The sequence below is a fragment of the Xiphophorus couchianus genome, chromosome 23, assembly GCF_001444195.1.
Source record: "Xiphophorus couchianus chromosome 23, X_couchianus-1.0, whole genome shotgun sequence".
Classification (NCBI taxonomy): Eukaryota; Metazoa; Chordata; class Actinopteri; order Cyprinodontiformes; family Poeciliidae; genus Xiphophorus; species Xiphophorus couchianus.
Window position 1 is genome coordinate 13426091 of NC_040250.1, and position 24431 is coordinate 13450521.

General features: G+C 38.5%; 1 protein-coding gene across 3 annotated transcripts in view; it reads left to right on the forward strand.

Moving 5' to 3' along the window:
- Positions 1 to 24431, forward strand: part of macrod1 (mono-ADP ribosylhydrolase 1) — a 183172-nt gene that overhangs the window by 101905 nt on the left and 56836 nt on the right. For 2 of the 3 annotated variants that reach the window (XM_028008926.1, XM_028008924.1), the window contains exon 5: positions 24174 to 24290. The exons of the other annotated variant lie outside the window; for it this stretch is intronic. In XM_028008926.1, coding sequence (XP_027864727.1) covers positions 24174 to 24290 — 117 coding nt within the window. The remainder of the gene's footprint in view (positions 1 to 24173; positions 24291 to 24431) is intronic. 3 annotated transcript variants of the gene reach the window in all.

Here is a 24431-nt window from a genome sequence, read left to right on the forward strand (position 1 = left end):
TTGCTTCACTTACAGTGAAGGACAAACATTTATGTTTCATTTAAATGCAGCACATTTTACTAGTTTCCGACTGATAGAAAGTCTCCCTTAGTCTTGGAAGAAATAAACTTTCTGCAAATGGACAAGCTTAAAAACTAATATCACATGGCCGTGATTCTCAGGCACTTGTGAAGCTTTGCTTTCGTAACAGAGATATTGAAAAGAGAAAGCCATTGTATGGGTTCAGGAACACAGTTTGTAAAGGGAGGCAAAAATGCAACTTAAAAACCATTAAGAAAAGAATGCAGAGGCGTTCTCGGGGGACAGGTTTATCTGAGGTGGACTGGAACCGAGGGAAAGACAACTTTATGCTCTGATGAATTTAACATTTTGAAATCATGAACACTGAATCCTTTGGGCTAAAGAGGACAGAGACCATCTGGCTAATCAGCACACAGTTCAGAAGGCGGCATTTGTGACGACACATGATTGATGGTTTAAATGTTTTGCCCCTCATTCTGCTTTTATTTCACTCCCTACACACGTCTTATTCATTTTGAATCAGTGTTGTTTTGATTTTAAATAAATTTAACAAAAATCCCCAGAACGTGGGTGATGTTTTGATCATGTATGTCAGAGTTTATTTTGGTATGTGTTTTTCTCAGTATTTTGGCCCCACATATTGTCAGATTTAAGCACTTTGTTAGGATGAGAAGCCAAACCTGTTTGTTTATTTCAAGACAATGTAGATAATCTCCAAAGGTTGGAAGCAGCAGTGTCTCCTTTCATCTGTGGTGCAGTCATGAAAGATGGCAGTACAGTTTACCCCTGGGGTATCACTGATTTGGTACCCTGAAGCAGCAAATCGCACATTTTACAACTTTCTGGGGGCTTCTACTCAGATTTAACACTAACCATGAATCAAAGGACATGGAAACAATGTCTGAGAAGATAACTCTTGTAGCCATTACCTTAGAGATAATTAAAACTTTTACATTCATATTACCTCAGCTTTAAAGCCTTAGTAGTAAGACTTAGTGGCGCTGTTCATCTTCTAAAATTACTTTATTGATCCATTCACTCTGACTATCACAGTACACTCTACAAATGTTGGCACCTCTTCATAAAAGACCAACGATAAATTAATGTTTCATTGGGGCATAATAATAATAATAATAATAACAATAATAATAAAAAAATCTGCCCTTTAATCTGAAGCTATTTATTTAGTGTGGAGAAAACTTGTGCTCCACTTGGTGGCCCATCTACTTGTTTCTCAAAACTGAACCAAATTATTTGATTTGTTTTTAAGTGTCTTGGAACTTTAAAATTAGTTATATAGGACTTTCTAAACATTTCTATGACATAGAGACTCATTTCATGGAGCCTTTCCTCCTATTAGGAAATATGTTTGGACATGCCATTCAAGTAAAAGCAGATATTTGTTTATATTCTTATGAATTATATAAAAGAAAATATGTTCTTCCTCAAATTTTGACCTAATAGCTTAAGTCAAAATTTTAAAAGGTTTAAAATTACTGTAACTGTGAGAAACGAAGCTGCATGAGGAGCCAGGCAGACATGAGTTTATCACCAGTATCCTAAGATCTTGTTAAGGTGCATGGCGACTTTAACTCTTTGGAAAACAAAGACATAATGGACAAGAATTGAGTGGCCTCTACTATACATTTGAAAATGGGTCAAATGTATGAGTATCTCAATGGGAAAAAAATCTAAAATAGACGGACAAATAAACACAGAAATGGCTCAAAGAGACAACTTCAACCTTTTTTCATAGGAATCTCTGTTCCCAAACCTACAAGGTTAAGATTTGGGTGTAAAAAAAAACTCTTGTGATGAAGAGAAAATAGCACAACAGAGAGACATATTTTTACCTTATTATCTCTGAAAATCCACTGTGCAATCCTCCCTTAGCACCAGACAGACTCAATAAATTATTACTCCTGTTGGTAAATGCAGAAAATCATTTGGCAATTCCTGATTATTATGGCTTAGATAGTAAGAAATTCCCCTATGGAGTTCAAAGAATATAAAACTGCTTAAATCAGGAGCTTTTTATATCATGTTTATATTTCCAAATGTCCTAAGCAGTAATTAGACTCCCACAATGCTCTAGATCAGCTAGATTAATGCATGCAAATGCTTTCATTTAAAAGACAAACACTGGGTGGACAACATGTTTCCACCAATCTAACACACTAACACATTAACTTGCTACAATATTCTGGTGCACACAAATATTTTCCCTCCATTTTTTTTTTTACATTTCTTGCTCTTTGTTGGATTACAACCAAATCTCTGACAGTGACAGACATCTCAACACAAACAGAAAGGCTTTCTCTTCTACAACATTGACCATGTTGTTTCCTTTTCTTACTCTTTATTTAGAACACATTCTGTATATTTTAAGTGTTTTCTACCACTAAGAACCGTCCAGCTGCTTTCAGGTTCACATCATAGAAGGTTACAAAGCCAATTTGCACAGTTTGGTTTTACGACAGGATGAGGGAAGCTTTGAGGGAAAGCCTAATAATCTGAAGAAGGCAGGACGGTGGTTAAGCAGCAATAGCTGCTAATAATGCTAATGTAAAATTGATATTGGCACAAGGTGAGAACAGGAAGTCAGCCGAATTGTTGATCACCATTATTTCTGAGACTATTCATGCTCACATAATTTCTGACAGGCTTAACCCTCTCTGCTTATTCCTTGCCACCTAATAATTTCCTGAATCCTTTGTTTAGCTACAAAAGCTTATGACTGAATGAACGCTACTGATAGGACAAAGCAACGCCTCGTGTTGCACTATTTTTTATTGCACAGTACTTAAAGTATAGTGGATAAGAGGAGCAGCAGCCTGTTACTGATCCACTGCGTCGGGCTTGTGAATTCCTTGCATTTCCCAAAGTCCCTTTATTGCACATCGGCAATATGAACTTCTCCATGAACAGTGCTTCCTTGCTGTGGGCTGTGGAAGAAGATTACTCTCTGCAACAAAGGAACACTAAGACCCACATGATTTGGCTAACTCTGGGTTCTGCAGCATCATTTGAGCTTTGCCTTGACAGCTGTGGTTTTTGTGCCCCTTCTTATCTCTGGAGGGATTTTCTCCTGACCTCTGAGCAGCAACATGGCTCCCATTAACCTCCCATTACAGCCAGCCTTTGTTCATTTGGTGCATTTATGATCCAGACTCAAAGTTGCTTGACTGATGTTGGATTTCATTAGAAGTTTAATTCTGAATATGTCACACCTGATTCTAAATGTTGCAGAGTAGCGGAAAAGAAAACATTTTGATTGTTTATGGGACATTTTAATGAAATGCAGTGCCTTGATTTTTCACATTTTGTCACATTTACAGCCAGAAGATTTACTTCTTGACCAGATCTACTTGCAAAAGAAATTCTTAGATGGACTTGGGATATATTTAATTCTTGTTACTCTGATATACTTAAATCCAGTAGTACAGTCAGTTACTTTCCAGTGTCTCATAACTAGCCCACAGTGGAAAATCAGCTGTTCTGTGAGAACATTAGTGAAGAAGCAGCATCATGGAGACAACAAACAGTAACGCGTTACTGACGTCGGACCACGTTTTTCAGTAACGAGTAATCTAAAGCGTTGCTATTTCATATCCAGTAATCAGATTACAGTTACTTATCAAAATCATTTTGCGATACTGTGCGTTACTATTTTCTTTTGGAATTTAATTTTATTTCCTCTAAGCGTCTTGTCGAGTGATCGCCGTTTTTATGCGACAGTATCAGCAGCGACAGAAACGTAAAAAAATGGAGGGAAGCGGGAGATGCGCATTTTGTTGGTAGAAAAACAGGAACTATTTTGAGTTTCTGTCGCCAAGTCCGATTATTATAAGCGGCTGTGGGCTTTTTTTTTTTTTTTTTTAAGTCGCTAGCAAGTTTAATGAGTCACGGGTTGCGCTTTTTGGGCTCGTTTTTGAACGTGAAGTTGCTCATTTGGGTTTGGAAATAAGCAGACAGAAACCCCAGAATGTGTCTGACCTCCAATTAGTTTTAGTCAGGCTCTCCCTGTCCGTCATTTCCCGGATGATCTGTCCCGCTGTGTCTTTGTTAATGTCAAGTCAATATATTACCTGTCAATTACGTCGAGCTATCCAGAACATTAGAAACGTCGAGACTAAAATGACGCAATAAACGTGAAAACAGCCACGAATGAACGAGTCCGTAAAGTTGTGCAACTAAACGCCATTATAATTATTAATATTAAGATAAGTGTCACAAATCTGTGCAGCAGCCATCTGAACTGTGGAGCCGCAGGAGAAGCTCTGTGCGCTGCGCTCTGACACCAAACGCAGGGCCGTAACGCACAACCTGGAGGCTGGAGGGGGTTAAAATTCTTCTTAGAGTTTTCCAGACAATAGTGGACCACACAAAAACATGCACAAATTACTAACTTTTTTTTGTACTGTAACTATTAAAAAATCTCCCCTTCAGTTCAAGTGGAGACACATTGTTGATGTTACCATTATAAAATAGCTTACAATTAAGTATTGGCAAAGATCAATCTAATTTTCACAGCGTTGTTGTTAGCAGCTGCTGAAAGTAACTAAAAAAGTTACTTTTACTTTCCAAATCAAGTAGTCAGTAATCTAACTGAGTTACTTTTCCAAGGAGTAATCAGTAATCCGATTAGCGTTACTTTTTCAAAGTAACTATGCCATCACTGGATATAAGGTCATGGACAGATTTAAAGCTTGTCACATCACATCCCAAACTTTAAATATTTTACAGTGCTCTGTTAAAACCATCATCAGGAAATGGAAACATATTCTCACAATGGCAAAACTATTAGCTCCCGGTTTATACCTGCAGTTCAGCCACATTTTATCACTTAGAAAATCTATAAAATTATCCTGCTCAGTTTATATTCTTTGAATTTGCCATTCTACAACCTGCACAGTTTTTTTATCCTGGAAATTTGCTCTTCCTTACAGTTTTATTCTTATTTTTACCTCTGTGCAGGCTTACATTTTCTCTTTGCTGCTGGTGCTCCTGAATTACCTCACTGAGGGAGAGTCAAGGATATTTCTATTCTATCATTTCTGTTCCCACGAAAGACGTCTCACCAGAGGAGACGTGCAGTCGCTATCAGAACCGGCTGTTTTTTGTTGTTGGGTCGGCTATGCTGAGCCACATTTTTGCAACTCAAGTGATACTTACCAAACAGAAAGAGCAGGAAGGCCTTTAATATAATAAAATTAATATAAGCAAAATGTTAAATATGCTTCTAAAAACAAGGAAAAATAACAATTTTAAGGTCAGACTTTGTAGTTACTTGCAGTTCCTCCAATTCTTCAGTACAGTCAAATTTTATGTGCAGTGATATTCACTGTTCAAAACAGGAACTGGAGTCGATGTCATGCACTTCAATCATTGGTATAAAAGCCAATGGGATTTTCCTAACATCTGGCTCAGCAATTAGTTCAGCAATTAGCAAACAACCAGTGAAACTGAGTCTGCTGAGTTTATCATACAAACTACTTCTCAGTAAAACATTCAAAATGGCTGAAAACAGCATAATGAAGAGCATTGTTATAATGAAGCTGGGTATCAGACAGAGTAAAAGCTTCTTAAAGAGACAGAGGCCAATTTCAAGTCATTAAATTGTGAAGTCAAATTTCTTTTAAGTTATGTTTGATATATACAGCATTTTCATAACAACTGAAGGTAACATAGTTTTTGATTATGTTATAAAATGGCACCATGTGCCTGAAAAATACATAATACCGCCCCTTTAAAGAGGCCTGTTTTAGCTGGTTGTGAAGCAGTCATGTAGACACTGCTGGCATTTCACTGATTTGGATCTTTCAAGACATTCAGGCACTGCCTACAATAGATGAGCAGGTTCTCAATTAAAATTCAGCTTCCTGCATTTTCTAATTTGTTGGCGACGAGGGGGAAAAAAAGCCTGAATCTTTTCTCTCAGGATTTTCTTGCAGAGCTGAAAAGCTCGACTGAATTTGTGTGAGCTGACATCTATAATCAATCCTCAGGAGCGAGGATGGGGCTTGATACCATGTGCTGAAAGTCCCTCGGCTGTGGTCCCATGTGTCTGCAGCTCGCTCTTTCTCTGCTTTCTCTTCATCTGTATTCGGAGACAAATACGAGTAGAGAATAGGCTTGTCTGCTCGCTTTTTAGAACAAATGAACAAAAGAGCATGTATTGTGAATGAAGGGAGAGAGTGGTAGATTCGTTTTGGGGTGTGGAGATGAGAAAAGTGGCAAAGGGTACTTTGTGTGCCTTCCACATGCAGGCAGAGCTGCCTGCCTCCCGGCGTCATACATAAATTTGTTTGTTTCACTGCTGATTGTAATGGGTCACGTTATTGGCTTCGTATGTGCTACACATTTATTTCTATTTATCAGATTGTGATTTGTTTCTGTGAGAATGTATGCAGGAGTTCATGTGTGCATATATGAAGGTGTGTGTGTGTGCATGTTTGTACGTCCATCCAACAACAGACCCATCCTAAATGTTGCCTTGGCAACAAGCTGACTGAAGTAAATGAGTGTCCCGGCTTTGCCGAGGGATTGTAGGGAAGCAATATGCCAGCGTTCCACCCCATTAGTTTGATAGACAAGCTGTTTGGCCTATAAGAGGTCAGCTGGCAAGGGCAGCTGTGTTATTATTCCACAGGACAGGCATTAGGATTAGTTTTACTCTTGTGTCAATCTACCTGTTTGTGTGTGTGTCTTTGTGTTTTTTGGGAGTAGGCAAAACGCTTGGCAGTACAATAATTGCGTTGTGTGTTGTTAGGGCTGGGTAATATGCCAATATTGTTAAGCCTTCCTCAGATATGCTGTGGTATTCGGTGTTAATTAATAAGCCATGGGATCTTACAGTACTTATTGCTGCATGTTATTTTGAGCATGTTAGGTATTTCAGATATCTTTTGAAAGGTGCAAAAAATCAACTTTTATTGCTATCAGAGATATGACTGGATTTAAACAGTAACCAACAAAAGGCTCATTAAAGTTATTTTGTCAATTTTTCTAAGGGTTCTAGGCAAAGTGTCAACTTCATTTGGTCTGATCAGAACTCTCTCAGGTTTAAGTGTCCATTCACACCATCCTTTCAATTGAACTCTAGTTCATTTGCCTAGAAAGTTCGGTTCATTTGGGAAGGTGTGAATGCTCTGATGCAGACCAAAAAACAAACTCTGGTTCACATTAAACCCTTGGTCTCAGTTTGGTTGAAGTGAACTGTGGTGAGGTTCAAATGGATATGTGAATACCAAGCAAATTAGACACTTTCTGTCACTTTCAATGACAGAAAATTAACTATGGCCCAGGGGATTCTGGGTAAATACAACAAAAACAAACATGCATTGTTGGCAAAGAGGTGGAGATCCAGCAAAAAGTCTGTAAAAACCTAAACATACTGGATAAAGCCAGTATGTGAAAAAAACCACAAGGGGCTTTGATGTCAACAAATTTAGTGGTACAAGTAGTGATAGAGGGATGGAGGTGAGGCAGATTAAAACGCAAGCAGGTTGAAGAAATTATTTAGTTATGAAAAAGAAGCTGTAGAAACTTTGCAAAATGGAGGACAGAATTCGTAAGATAACTAAAAATTTAAACAAAATTTTTAAAAAAATAATGTTTTGATTATTTCAATACTGAATAATATTTCTTACCACAGAAATCATTCATAATTTCCTACCTATTAGGCTACAAAATATGGAGAAATATAAATTAAGTTCCCTTTAGGTACCTAAAGGTAGCCTCTTCTAAAGGAGTCCAGCTGCAAGAACCAAATCTTAGGAGGTTTGCGTTTTGCTCCTCCTCCCTGCTGTGTTGCACTCTGCTCTAGTGCAAAAGACTGGGTGTGATCAGCGCATACACAAGCACAATTGACGGCACTAAGACCTTCCTCATGGATCTGATTGGTTGGTTCTGACCGGGACAACACAAAGTAGGCAGAGGAGCATGATGTTTTTCACTGATTATCTGTCTCTCTTATACTGTCCAAACATAATGACAGTTTTTAGAAAAGTTACCTACTGCAGCTTTAAGTGATATGATTTTATTTCCAGAATATACTCCCATACAATTATTGGAGCAAGTTGTGAGCGCAACATTTCAGAGTTTCTGTTTTCAAAAAATATGCTGCACTCCCTGCAGGTTTGGAGAATTACATTTTTCACCCTGAAATGTAAACACACGGTTTCAGGTTTTTTCAGTGCGTAGCCGGCATGAAATTTACAGAAGAAGGTTTAAAGGCAGTATTGTTGATTTATTTTATTTTTTTATTTTTTGCACCAGGGTATGTGGAATAATGTATCAAAGCCCAAATCTTGTGTCTGCTCTGGTGCGTGTTTAGTTGGCGTTGGGTTGAGGGCTGAATGCACTAGCCAGGTAAACATATCGCCAATTATCACCTCACAGCCCCCCTGCCTCCCGTCCTCCTCAGACCAGCATCTGTGAAAGATAACACCTAAACTGATCAGCCGTCTGTTTGTTGGCTGTTCACTGCTCTAAAGAAGCCAAAACACTAATAATGTTCACCTTTTTCCCACATCCATCTATGCAGCACATCTTTTTAATGTGCTCAAAATTCACCTCTTTTTTGTTTTATCCTCTCTCTCTTTGTTTGCTCCCTTTTTTCCACTTGATCCACTCCCAAACTCATTTCTCTTTCTCCAGCTGTGTGTCTGCCTCACCCTTTGTTTTGTTGATGTTTGTCTCCTCCAATCTCTCCTTTTCCTGGAACACTGCGCTTCAATGGCCAGGAACGTTGATGTGATATTTTCAGTGGTAATGAAGGATAAATAATGAATGCTGTTCTTTTAATATGGAAATCAGTTTGACACTTCTTAAAAGATTTTCTTTCACTGTCTTGTAATATAAATTAAAATTCATGACTAATTTATTCTGTTGAGGTCTGTTGGTGGCATTAGTTGTTGCCAATTACGGCTGATTGTTGGTTGTTTAGGTGGCCCATTTGCATGTGACGGGGTCAGTGGAGTATGAACAACAAGTGTCCTTTGACACTGCGATGGGATTTCTGTGGGCTTCGCCTCTCCTACTGCTTTAATTAAGGCGATATTAGGGAAAGTCACTTAGAGGAAAGATCACAGATACATGGATATTGCAGAAATAAATGTAAATGCATTGTGTACAGCTTCCATGCAAGCTCGGCGTTACTATTTTCTGTTTATGCAACATTTAACACTGCTCTAAAATACAGTTGTGGAAAAATGAGGACATTGCATGAAAGAAATGTTAACATATTTTGACATATGAATATTTTATATCAATTTTAATATTGAATATTTTAATCTACACAGATTCTTAGCATTTTGAAGGAGGTTTGCCCTCGTTATCTAGCCTGGTTTGATCCACACTGTTGAAGTGAGAGTGAACACAGAAATAGTTGTCTGAAGCCTTACAAAAGAAGATTGTTTGTATGAGTCTGGTAAGGATTTACAGAGATCTCTTACAATTTGAAATCAGTCATTGCATGGTAAAGAAAACTGTTTGCAAAACAACCACCAACATGCGCAGGTTTGGGTGCATCTTCCCCCTGAGAGCACAGTGCAAGATGTTAAGAGATATTCAGAAGCACTAAAATGTTTTAGTGTCCAAAGTATAATCAAAAAGAGACGGTACAGGTTTAAATTTTAAGAGCAAGAAGAACACAAACTTGACTGAATTTTGCTAGAGTGAACATGAACAAAGACAGTTTTATGGTCATCTCAATCATTATCAATTGAATAGAAAACCTAGCAATGGTGGTTATGATTATTATGATAAACATTGCAGTGACAACAGCAGTTGTAGGGAATGTTATTTTTTCTCTTTCCTCTTTTATCTGTACTTTCATCACCCTGTAGCCCTTAGCATTTTGGAGACTCTATCCAACTATATAAATATTACATTAGAATAAAAAATACAAGTTCACAACACTTGGAATATATTTGAAAATTCACGCGCTGATACTGTGATGGCGATATGTTGTATTCTCGACAGCGTGAACCACAATGGAGGACATGTTTTGCTTAACCCAATTCCTCCAATACAGCAGCACTTTCTTTCTTATGTCTCAGCCATGAGTGTCTGGTTAAGTGATAACAAGACATCTTAACTTGTTATCACATTAATTACTTTTCTTCTTGCTACTCTTCCATACATGGGAAGTACACAACTAATAGTTACCTTGTCGTCAAGATGGTGGGACCCTTAAGTTTACACAGTATAGACTCTGTCTACTAATGTGATGATTTATGTAGATTCCTTGGCTACATTGGATGTAATGAAATTTTTATTTTGGTCATTTGTAATAAATAAACATCTGTCATAAAACATTAATCCAAATTGATCGAAGAGGTGCAAGCTGAAGCTTTATCAATTGTGAAACCGATCCTAAACTCCTGTTTACAGAACAAGGACATCACAAGTGTGTTTGTCAGTATTTAATTTGCAGCTTGGAGTTGTAATAGAAAAAATTGATTAAAGTATCAACCTAATCAGAAATGATAAAACATCAATATTTACATTTTGTCTTCAATAAGCCTCCTATAAAATACATAGCAGTTTGTGATTATTGGTGTGAAACAGTTAAAGGGGTATGAATAATTTGGGGTAGTTATTGGTGGTAAGCCCCCCAGGTGTGACGGGGCATTAATATTTGTGTGTTTCAGCATTGGTGAAATACAACCTAATTTCTTCTCTCAGCATGTTGCAAATTGGTGCCTAAAGCTGCATGCACAAAGCCACCGGACTGTTACATCTGCCATCGACACTGCTGTCACTTCCCATTAGATTCATTTTCAAATATTTCCAACGTCGAGCTCTAGTTTCACGTAGTTCTTATGAATTCATAACTCTGCGTCTGCTTGTTTGTCTTGTTTTAAAAGATGAGGATGTTGAACTCCACTGGTAGAGATATATGATCAGTCATGCAGCTCTCCAGTAGTTTTGTTCTTAAAAAGGAGAGTGCTGTTGAACAACCTCTTTGTGCAACAGCAGATGTTCAAGCATTTAAATTTTGTAATTATTTTGTCAACCTTGAAAAAAATAACACGCATCTCTGAAATCTGTCAGAGGCTGTGAATAAAGGGTTAGAGAACAATATGTTCTTCTTGCAAGCAGAAATGACTCTTTCAAAGCACATTGTAAGACAGATAAAGGTTAATGCTATGCAGTAGTTTGCACTTAGTTGCTCTTCAGTCATTTGCTTCCACAAAAAGTCAGACTCCTAAGAAGTCATAGTTTATTTTTCTCTAAATATCTTCACAAAATGTGTCTAAGGTCAGTCTGCTGCTGTACAGATGACCTGAAATATGTTCAAGCAAAAACTAGAGATGCAACTTTAGAGTTTATTTTAGTAGCCAATTTCCGATCTTCAGTTTTCAAAAACCTTGAGCTGCAGAATTTGGGTTTTTTTCAAGAGCTATAAGTAGCTATAAAAGCAGCAAATGAAAATATTTTTTCAAAGCTTTGTGTTGTCAGTGATCTTTAATATTTTATATTAAGTGCAGCGGGTATGTCCCTTCCTGTGTGGGAGAGCAGTTGCTTTGAAATCAGAGATTTTCTATTATTTTGACTTCAGAGTTGATGATTTAAAAGAGCATATTGGGAATTAGTGCAACTAGTATGTAAACAGTTGCCTTTGTTGTCATATTCTAGATATATAAAACCTTACTGTAACTCTCCAAATATAGCATAATAAGCAGAAATTGATATCTTAAAAGGATAAATCATGGTGACTGTATTGCGTCCAGTTCAGCCTTCCTATTATCTGATAAAAGTCTTGTTCTTTCTTTTGTTCCTGCAGCCTGACCACATACATTGTAATGAAGATAGTCTGATTTTTAATTCCATCTTACATTGTTGTCCTTCTTTTGGTTTTAACATTGTTTGGTAACAGTATTCACACAAAAAAATCTTGTTCCAGTAATCTGGTTGAGCTTGATAAAGCGTATTGACTGATTAAAAGACTGATCCAGTTGAAAATGAGTCAGTTCTCACCACCAGCTGATTTCTCTGTCCTTCTCTTGTTTAAACTGCAAGTCATAAATCCATTACGCCTTTATTTTCCAAGGTCTCATCTGGTTAATATACACAGATGATCCAGTACATTACACCCTCTGCTGTATTTCATTCAGGAAAATCTTTGCCCTGTCAGGTCATGGACACATTTGGAGTCTGATGATGATTTAGGTTCTGTCCTCTAAAAGCTCGATCCGGTCAGGATTCATGGACTTTTCAGGCCTGTTGACACGTCGTTGCTGTTTACCTCAACCCCCTTCCTCAGTCCATTCTTCAGCTGGGGGGATGTTTAGGAATGCCTTTGGTATGGAGACTGCGAGTATGGCCTGCTATGCACAATGTCAAGCAGAATCCCTCTGGTCTCCCAGCTAAAAAAAAAAAGCAGCTTTACCAAGATGATCAATCTTGCTAATTATTCTGTCTGCAGATTTATTGTTGTGGCAGATTTTTTTGTTTAATTTCTGGCTGTGTGTGACAATACAAAAACAAATCTGCTGAAAAATTTCCATTTTCTGTTCAGTTTAGGCATTTAAATATTTTATGAGGAGAAATGGATTTCAATTTAGCCATTGTTGCTTTCTGCAGCATGAGCAGATGGACTTCATAGTTACAATTCTGGGAACGTGATAGATAATATCGATGCTCTCGGTCGCTGGCCGACCTTCAGCACTAATACACCTGCATATTTTCCTGCGGTGAAGGAGCGCCGCTGGTGCGGCTTCACATCAAACGCAGCTTTCATTTGCACTCCCTCTTCACTCATGAATTCTTCCTTCATATTTCCGGCTGCATTGAAGTGACAGAGCACTGTCTCAGTCGACCCAGTGGTGTGCAGCACTCCTGCTGGGCTATTACACCGGCTCCCACAGAGGCAGAAGTTGCCACAGCCAGTAAAAAAGCTAACGCGCATCGGTGGATGCGGTCAGACGATAGCTTTTCTGCATTAGTGAGGTGGGAGTTGAGGAGAGGCTGATGGGATGAATTAGTATTTATTAACTGTAGTGAAACATTTCAGGCTGTTTTCAGAGACAAAGTGAGCACCGTTTATTCGACCCCCACTCTTCTCATCCTCATTTGGCTCGAAGCAGTCCAAGTTAAACATAAGATCCTCAAAGAGACTTTCAGCTAAATCCACACAGGGTGATTCATGTACGAGCAAACAGGGTGGCTGCGGAGTCAAAATGACCTCATTTGCTGCTAAATGGACAGGATGTGCTGGCTGCAGTTTGTAGAAGGAATTAAAAAATCATCACGAACACTGCTATAATATGCACCTATGCCACATGAGAGTCTGCCGTGATGATTCTTACTGCTGAAATGATTTAATTCAGCTGCTCAGCACTACCTTAAAATACTTTCCCTGAAGAAGGTATTCTGAGGTTATCTTTTTGATGTTTCTGCATTTCTTTTGAGCTTTTTTTCTACCTTGTGTTTGCTGCTAAACACCCTTGAGCGTTATTATTGACTCACCAATGAGAGCTGTTAATAGCTGCTTCACACAGGAAACTGGTGAAAGCTGTCAATCCCACAGAGACGGCTGCAACACAAACCACCAGAGCTGATTGCAACCACTAAAGACAGCCAGCCTCCAGAGAGTCCTGTCAGTATTAGGCATGTTGTACTCCTATATCACATCACATAATCAATGTACAGTGTACAGGAGGTCAGAGGTCAACCAGCTGGACTATTTCAAGATCTTTAAAGTGATTTTGTTTATTTTAGTGAATAATAATCATATTTAGAGAATGATTAAGTAACATATTTGGAATATTTCTGTCAAAATATTAAAATAAGGAAAAAATGACATGCCAAGAATGCATGATTTTGTTTACAGAAAAATCACAATTTACATTGTGCCAGCTTTAAAGTAACAATATTATAGAAGATTTAGATCAAAGAACCTTTGGGGACTAAAGTTAAGTTTAATTAATTGTTTTGAACAGCATTGATGACCTCACAATCTCTCATTACTAATGTTTTATTGTATTGCCCATTCCTCTGGAGATTAAGTAAATACTCCGATATATTGCAGATAAAATATATTCAAAATGTGTTGCTCCAAAATAAAAATAAACAGACAAAGACATAAACTCCCTATTAAAGATCCTAAAGGTGACCTAAAGGTGTCACTTTAGGTCACTTTTAGCATTGAAGCATTGAATGCAGCATCTCCTCAAGCATAAATACGTGATATATTGCGTCACAGCCAAAATCAGGTTAGATTGAATTTGGTGTTATTATAAATACATAGTATCAATGTAATGGTTGTTATTTCAATGATTAATTACTCTAAAAGTTAGTCCTTGTTTTGTTGGATAGGATGTTGGAACCTCAAGTTGTAATTTTCTTTTTCTGTACTAGAAACTGAGAGGTTTAGTAAACACTAGAATACAGCATAAAACAAAAATGACTGGTATAATTGGTATAAAGAAGACTATTTAAAATGAGCAGTTTAAAGTATGGATCACTAGGTATGGGCAAAATGTGATATTATTGGCTTTGTAAAGCAAAAAAGAAAAGCTGGAGCAGACTTCGACCTTATGAGGTAAAGTTATCTAAGATTTAACTGAAGCAGACACACATAATTCAGGGAAGCAGGGAGGTCTAATGGGTGAGAGCAGTCTTGGCCCAGATCTCGTTGATAAAACTAATCACCTTGTATCAGTATTGGCAAAACCAACCCAGATACAAGGGAAGGAATTCAGCTGTCTCAGTGAAGAGGGCAGCACACCATTTAGCCTTTCAGCCCTCCCATTTATCATCCCTTTTAGAGAACACTTTTTCATATTTGACCCCTTTGTGAGTTTTATGTGAGTGAACTTAGTTTTCTGTAATATCAATAAAGTATTCATACATTTCACGGAAAAACTACAAACTTCAATGTTTTATTGGGATTTTATGTGATAGACTAACAAAGTTATTGGTGTTTGGTTGCCTTATGAATAAGTGTGGCATACATTTTATCTTTGTACCCCTTTACTTTAATGCCCCTAAATAAATTAATCGTACCTAATTACTTTTGGAGATAATCTAATTGAGATGCGGACTCTGTCTACTATAAGAACAGATGTTCTCTGAAGTCCTCAGAGGTTTGTTAAGGAACAAACCTCTGATATCAAATATCAAAACCAAGGACAGCAGGCAGATGATGGAGAACGTTATGGAGAAGTTTAGAGCAGAATTAGGTTAGAAAACACTTTAAGTTTTGAACACCTTCACCTCACTTCAGGGTTACCACAAGCCACACCGAGCCGTATGTTGTGTTTGATTGACAGGAGTCTGCATTCATTGATTGGGCCGTGATTTATGTCACTGCAAACTCAAACAGCATCTCAACCAACTCAGTGAACCAACCAAATCGCTGTGATTTAGCAGCGCTGCAAGCAATGCATCTCTATGAAGAACAGGATCTCAATGAACTAATGAGAAACTGCGGATCTTTTCAACAATCTGTCGAAGCCACAGTTTTGAGCAGACCAGTGGGAAACAATGGAACTACATGATGTTACTTTGGCATGATGTGCATTTTACTCTGTTTGGGATTTTTTTATCAATAAACTTCATGTATAGATACTGGTTTACATCTTCTGGCTGCATTACCTAAATCCAAAAGATTTCTACAGTGTAGACAGATTTGTAAATTTAGCAAAAAACAATCAGCTCATCTGATCTGTTTTTATTTTTTGGACCAGCCGTAAATTTCTATACTGTATGACAAAATTAAATATCTGGGGTTAGCTGAGTTCATCAATGTTCTCCATTGCTGAACGTCGCTGCTAGCATCATCGCAGAACCAACCACAGCTCCTGCTCACTCACGCATTCATGCCCACAATGATGAGAAACAGACGCTAATGGAAACTCTCCAAACTGAACCACACAGTAACCAATTAGAGGAAGACTTGATGATGTGTAAGCGGCTTTAGCTCTTCTCTGAAACAGCTTTACGATGCCACAGCATATGTGGAGTGAGATCTGGCCCAATAAGATCAGTGGTAGAACATTTTACCCCATACATAAACTGCTGTGTGGCAGAAAACTACCACTGACTATACTATGTTCTGAATGCACCCGGTTTTTCCTCAGTGGGAAGGGAAGCTGGTTAGAGTTGATCTGAGTTGGATAAACAGAAGCAGCTTTCAGCAGGAAAACAAGATTAGACATACAGCCAGAGTTACAATGGAACGGGTTATAGCTAAGCTTTTATTCTTGCCCTAAATTGGCCCAGTCAAAGTACAGACATAAATCTAGCTGACGATACGTGATGTTTACAGATGCTTTTCATTCATTAGTCTAGCACATAAAATTAAATTACAATAAAACACACTGAAGATGTGGGTTGTAACATTGCAAAATAGAACAAAGGATCACTCGATGCGTCTAGTTCAGAGAATCTTCACAGATGGCGTCAGTGATCTTCTCTCTCTTATGAATGTGTTTCTCAGTAGTGATGGACTGTAGGGCCGCTCCAGAGAGAGTGGAGAAACAAACCCTTTGTTTTCTGACATTTCCAGCAGTCTGCTTCAAGCCGAAGCCTTCAGTGAACACAAGCCTTCTTTGTCGACTGTCACCACCAATAAAGTCTGCCTGGTGTTTTGCCAAAAATAGATTGCTTGGAGCCCTGGAAGATGGATCCTGCTATAATTTTTACTTGTGGATTGGTGGAAAAGTTTGTTAGATATGAGGCGTTGTAGATCCTGCATGGCTCGGTGGGATCCTGGCGTTATTTCAGCTTGTGCCACCTAAGCATGGAAGTGGCACATCTGATTTCAGGTCGGCTTTGCGGCCCTAATTTAAGCGGATCAATTCATCAAGCTGCACAAACAATGCATTAATCAGGTTATGTGAACATGCAGGCATGAGTAGTTTATGACAGGGGTTATCAGCACTATTTGCTCAAGGGCCAATATTTTTCACAGCAGACAGTGTGGCGAACATCCTTTGATGAGCCTGTCTATTTTATTGAATCCGTTTCACTCTGACGGTGTTGTCATGTTTCCTCTGCTCTTATTTTCCACAAAAAATTATTAAAAACACTGGAAATACATGGGGGAAATTTTCCTTTGAACATTCTGGATACATTTTCAATTTAAGTGCAGAACCTTTTATATTCAATCTCAAACATGGTTTGAGCTTAAAATTGTCTTCACACTCAAATATTCTCAGCTCTTCCTCAAAGCTATTTTTCTGCACTCAGATTTAATCCTTTCTGCACAAAATTTCTCTCCTTCTATTTGCTTCTTTCTTGCACTCAAACCTCCCTGCAAAGGTTAAACCATTACCTCAGGTCTGTCCCCTCTGCTCGGCATCTTGGAGCAAAGTGGAAACTGCCTGGTAACCGTCTCGGCCAATTGAATCACAGCATGTCGTTGCTCCTTCTTTTGGGGTTCTCCTGTTTGAGATTCCCTCAGTTGATTTCAATCTTGACTTTAAATAAAAATGGCTGCTCTTGAATTCTGGTAGAATACGTCATCCATACAAACACTACTTAAGATGGAACAATAAAATAAAAATGACATCAAAGTTTATGTTTGACAGCAGCAGTGCATGAGGTAAAGCTGCGTTTGTTTTGACAGAAACCAGGACACAATAAAGATTTTTGTTTGCTTTCGGTTAATCTTACCCAAACACAGGATCTCGATGGACGTATTTTATTTTAGCTAATCCAGAAAGCTCAGACAAATACAAACTGTACTAAAATCAGGCTTGGCAAACCCAGTTGTTCGACCCAAACAGCTTTTCAACCACATTTTCTCAGTGTTTTAATTAAAGTCAGTGTCATATTTTCTGTCTTTTAAGAAAACTCTGCTGAGGGTTGGTTTAGTTGAGCAAATGCCGTTTTTAGAAAACATTTGGTTACAGTAATCTGGAGTCGACATCTGATGCTTTTCAAACGATCTGTGTTTTAGAGGCTGAGGCGGGCCTGATCAAATGTTATGACTGAACGCTCTGGTTGGCTTACGGTGAAGTTATGCCGACCCCTGTTGACCTGACAAATCACAATCTCATTGTGGACGGTCTAAACCACACTAGTTAAATATAAATTTTTACAAACATCTGTGCTGCTTAAACCGGCCTCAGAAGAAATTGACTTTACATTCTTTGGTTTGCGTCTCTGTAGTGTTGGGTGTAGAGTTGGCCGTCATCAAACTCTGCTGTAATAGGAGGGTCTCAACCTAGAGTCTCTACAAAGTAGCAGGATATCGGCTGGATATTTCCAAACTGTGATGCTGCAGCAGAAAGATGCAGTCATGGATTTTTTCTTTCAACTAACTGGAGGTAAAATTTCCACCAACTTTCAATACCAATGAATGAATACAGAAAATATGAGTCTGTTGATCTGATTTTAAAGATACTTATGTGCACCCAAATCAATACAAACTGCAATACAAAATGTTAATTAGCTGACTGCTCGGTCAGCTATAACACAGCTTATGGTGGAGTTGAAAACTATAGATGTAAAGAAAATATTGAGCAAAATTATTAGAAATACAGAAACTATACAGAACTGTTGCTGAATACATCTGCATGGACCAAATTTTTGTTTACGTTGTAAACGTCATTGTTTTAAATGCATCAGACATGTTTGTTTGGAAACACAATTAATTTTGGTATAGAATAAAATTTTTTTGTTTCTTGGTTGTAAAAACTGAATAATAACTAAACTGACAAATGGAAGCACAAAGTGTCAGAATAAAGATACTAAAAATAAGGAATTGTGATAAAATAAATGCACAACTGAATCAAAGTAGATGTATCCATTAAGTACAATAAATTTAGTCTGATGTTTTACCAAGCAGGCAAGTGAAACTAGTAGGTTATATATATTATTTTTAAATAAATGAAGGTTTAATTCTGCCCTACTTATTGGTCTCTTTTGCTCTCTACTGCCTTATGTTAGCGTGGAAGGAATTATGTTTGGTTGGTCCATCTTTACCTTGTGTCTTGTTTAAGCTTCATTAAATAAAAAAGGTTCTTGATTTTAAACATTTATGAAAAATGCAGGCTTTCAGCTCCTCTTCTGCTCCTACTTGTTGAATAATGGCAGGATTTCTTTGTAAAAGAAGAATTGTGTTGTGCATCTGAATAAAGGCCAACTTTGTTAATGTTGAGGCCAGATCTTTCTCATGAATATTATCTGTGTGAAAGCATAATTCATTCACTGCAGTCATAATTCTGCTCTGAGCGCTGCTGCAACTGACTCATTCATCAGATTGTGTGTATTCTAGGAAAAACTTAATACTTTGTGGGCCGAGTTGGATGAGCTCGTGCACTGGCATCTGCCTGGGGACCAGGTTAGTATCACTGCGTCATGCTCACATAACTAAAAGATGTAATTAAAATCAAAATCTTTATCTGCATTAAAGCTGCAGGGTATAGCTTTTACGGAAATTAGTTAAAACTGTCACCATGTCCTGACAGTAAAATATGAGACTGATAATCTGTGAAAGGACCAATCTCACCCTCCTCCCAGAGCTACTATTCCCGGTCAGAAACAACCAATCAGAGCCAGGAGGAAGATCTTTGTGCTATCAGTAAACCATGTGTATGCGCTGCTCAATGATGGATAAGCAACATTACTGTTGCGGGAAAACTGTTTATCTTCCGTCATCGGTGGATTTACTAAAACCAGAGCATTCCTGGCAGGCTCTGTTGTGTTGGACTAGCTGTAGCATAGCAGGAGGATGTGAGCAGCACGTACACAGTGATGATTGACGGAGCTAAGACCCTCCTCCCTACTCTGATTGGTTGTTTCTGACCAAGATGTGTATTTATGTTGCTGACATCAAGAGCCCGATTAATTTTACAGATTATGTCTCATCTTAGACTCTGTCACAAAATAGTGATATAGCTTTAATAAATATGTAAAAAAAAAAAAAAATTTAATTAAATAGAAGTTAAATACTGCAGCTTCAACATGCCTGTTTTTGTTTGCTTTTTAATGAGATTATTCCAGTGAATAATGTCCAGTTGGAGCTGGTATAGTCTGATAAACCATCGCTCAGTAATACGTTGTGTGTTACTTCAAACGGAAAAAAACAAACAAAAGTGTGCTTAATTCCCTTTTATTTTACTTTGGTCTCTGCTTTTCGTGTATTTTCCTCTTCCTCCCAGCTGAATATTCTTACATCTGCTGCTTTCCCTCATGTCTCCCTCTCTCCCTCTTATCACACTTGTTCTGTTTCACAGTCGGGCTGCGTCAAAGTTGCCGTGTCCAAATACACACAGAAACCCACAGAAAACTCAGCCTGAGAAGATGCACACTCCCATCGACATGCAGTGTTTCACACACGCACACACACCGGAGCTTGTTTTGGTGGACCCTGAGGAGGGTAGCCAGTGTTCAGAGCTCGTCTGTCACGCCCCCGGTCCTGTGCTTCGCTCACTGTGCAGCCTTAGTTTGACACGGCACAGCATGACAAGGCACACCACGGCTCGGCACTGCATGCAAGATGCCAACTTAACACAATAACGTTGAGATAACATCAGACCCCTGCCTGGAGCTACTCGCACACCGCTGCAACAGCTGGCCTGTATACAGTCAGACGGAGACGAGCACCGCGGGCCGACATGCTGAGCTGTGACATATGGATGGGTGTTACAGGACTATTTTCACCAAGCGCTGACAAGTCTCCCAATTCAGTGACAGCGCCGCTACTGACAGATGTGTTTTATTCTTGGCTAATTACGAATTGTTTACACCACACTCTGACTTTAGATCTTTTTCAACACAAAAGCAGAGTCTTTAACATCTTGGCACAAAGCAGATGCTGCGGATGATTAAAAAAACTGGATGGCTGGTTAACTTTTTGATGCAATTTAAAGTCTATCCACTGCAAACAGTTTACAGAACTAACCTCTGTGTTTAACAACTCAGTAGAGGTGAAATGTTGTGACCTCACTAGTCAGCGATTAAGGCTGAACAGACACTTCACAGTGACGACTGTAAAGCTCTGGTGGCTGCTGCAGCACAATGAAGAGTTGAAAGAGATAAAAGCTGCAACATGTTTGACTTGTCGTTTTCCAGCCTCCTGCTACAGTGGCTCAGGAGATTAAAGTTCATCCTGTAGTGGATGGGTTGTCAGTTCGAGCTCCATCTCTGTTGTTGTCCCGGGGCTCTGTTGTCCCAGAAGGCAAGGTGGGACATTTTACCCACCTTGCCTTCTGGTCAGAGAGCTACAGGTAGTGCTACAATGTAGCTTACCACCATCAGCGTGTGAATGACTGAATGTAGTATGAAGCACTTTCCAGAGGTCTGCCAGTGAAACCTTCATTTAATCCAGTTGTGTTGAACTGATTACTGAACGAAAACATGCAGGATTGCCCTCCAGGACCGACAACTTTCTAAAGAAACCCAGCCATTTACAGTGTGGCTACGTTCACACAGCAGGCAAATGCAACCCAAATCTGATTATGGATTTTTGTTTTTGTCCATATCTGACTTTTTCATGGGTGTCTGAAAAAATGTGAATATGCATACGATTGTTTTAAAGCGGTCTGAATGGTCATGTCACTTTTTTCCAACTCTTACATCGTTGATATGAGACATTCTGCATCAGAAGAAGGCAGATGCAGCTAATACAGACATGAACAATGGTTGAAAATTATAATTGCGAAAGAAGTGCATGTCAGTGAAGTGTATCATATCACAATCCCACTACTTCTCTACATTAGTTGCTATTAATAATCCACAGAAGGTCATTGCTATTAGTTATAACTTCTTTCATCTTGTTTAGATTTTGTGGCAGTACTGTCAGCTCTCAATAACATTAAAATTGATCCATAGATGCCAGCATCCATTATAACTTCTGTAAACAATTCGCTGCTGTGTGACATCTCCATTTTCTTTTTTTTTTTGCGCTTGCAGGTTGCTTCGGGGTCGTTAACCGATTACCGTACACAGAAGTTTTATTGCGATTCCTTTTATTGAGCATAAACGACCAAGCGAGAAAAATCTGAATTGAGCGTTTAGACCTGCTGTGTGAACGTAGCAATCCTTCGTACTAATAATGCACGTGGTGACAGTGGACAGGAAACACTCCTTTCCACTCTTTAATTTCCAACAGTGGGTTTTATTTTATTTTCTACAAAACCATGAATTGAAAAACTAATGGAAAACTAAAATATTCAACTTGAACTGCAGGTGACAGTAAGATATTTTCTCAAGCAAATAGGTCAGAATTTGAAGTGCAATAAATTGAATTCTTACCACTTTAAAGTTTTTGATACACTAGGATAGGAATAGAGCAGGTTTAAAATACAAAGAAGCCACCAGTCCTCCACAGAGCTACCAAGCTACAATAGGTTTGTGTCGTGGCCATTTATGTAAAAGTTTTGTAGTTTATAATTTCTACCAATTTTGTTTTGTTCTTTGTGTAGTGGAAATATATTTAAGTTAATTTAGATTCAAAATTTGTAATTCATTTTCATATTTGGAATTATTTAGATTACATTGTTAATTGTTAGACCCGCCCACCAATTTGAGCGATTAAGAACACACCGGGTGCTGGGTGCGGTGTGGATTGTTTGGTGGATTGTTTGCTGGATTGTTTGGTAAATGTCTGGGGTGGACGGGAGGTTGTGGTAGAATGATTTTTTGACCACTTGAACATTTGAACACTTGAACAGTTGAACACTTGAACATTTGAGCACTTGGACATTAAATGGAAAGTATTTTTTTTATTTCAACTAAGTTACAAGACTTTTTTATTTCAACTTTAACAATAAATGAATCAGTAAAAGTGCGTACAAATCCCAAAACACCCGTTACCACCCACAGCCTTTATTGGAGTTTATTTTTGCTTTTTTTGGAACGAAAGGCTGCGACAGTTTGATTCCCAGCACATCGTTTTCTCTGGCTGCCTGGCAGAGATAATGGCAAGCAGTGTTACAAAATCCCCCCAAAAATTATAAGAATAATAAAAAATTGTTCAGAAGTTTGTGAATGTATTCAGAAATTGTCTTTCTGAAGGTGATCTGTGGTGATGTTTCTGTGTTTAGAACATTTTTGTGTCAACCAGTGCAGCTGTCGTCTATTCTCATATTTTGTTTTCAGTCTTCCTTGTATCCAAAATATCAATATTACCTTTCTGACAGCTGCTTCAGTCATTTGAAACCGTTAAAAAAACATGCTTCAATCAGTTGTTTCCAATATTGATAAAACAAATGTTATTTCCAATAAATTGGTAGTGCTCTTGCTGCAGGAGTAGACTTTTTTTTTTTTTTAACTAAACAAACGGCCTGAAACACAATTTTCCAAGGACATCGTTTCCAGGCTCTTTCATCCCTCAATTTCCTTTCATCTCTGCTCTGCTGAGGACACAAAACACACAGAAATACTGCAGAGGTTCCTCATTATGCTGAGTTAGAAAAACATTACGAACCAAATTGGATTTTGCAATTTTTTCAGCACTGTGTTCAATTGTGATTGCTATTTATACACAGTCTGAGCAAAAAGCCAATCATATCACAGGACGATTTGCTTTAATTAAAAGACTCTGTGAAACTTAACGGGTTTTAATCACTAAATAACTAAAAATATCTAGTTAAATGGATGGGTAAATATTGGATCTATATGTAGGAACTTTGATGATAAAACTGCTTAGACCAAGTCTGTGAGAGTATTGACTTTAGAGGATGCAAGGAATTCAACTTCCAACTTGAAGTATAATTGGCTCTGTTGTAAAATTGCTTTTGCTGCTTCATTGCCCTTCTGGAAATGAACACAGTCACGGCCTTTAGATGTGGCGGAGATCAGAAATAGACGCTCATTTCTAAGTGTTATGTAGATATATGATAATTTAATTAATAATGGCTAATTGACCAAAAACCCAGATCAGCTGAGTCTTTAATAACACATTAAATCAAGTAATTACCGAAGGCAGGAGCCCTGAAATCCATTCAAGACCCTTGCATACAAAGAGCGATGTGGTTCAACTTGAGCAGGAGTCTTTAGATGACATAAACTCACAACCATCCCAACAAATGCGCACATCATCCAGGTCCAATTCCCACTAAGCAAGGGTTCTGGTGAACATGCCCGCTGGATTTGAAACAAAGGTTGATCTCGTGTAAGCAGTCAGATTTCAGAGGATTCACAGAAGCGGACAAGCTGCCTGAGTCTCCCATTGTCTGTGTTTGCAGTGGACGGAGCCATCCACCGGGCTGCGGGTCCGCTGCTCAAGAACGAGTGCGCTTCGCTCCACGGCTGCGAGACGGGGGAGGCCAAGATCACCTGTGGCTACGGCCTCCCGGCAAAGTGTGAGTGTAAAGTGTGATGAGTGTTTGTGTAGCTCTCAGCAGCTTGGGTGAGGTGGCTCGGTGTGGTGCTGCTGGACCACATCCAGGTGTGAATGTGTGGGAAAGGGTGACAATGATGTAAGGTGGCTGCAGCAGGGAGGA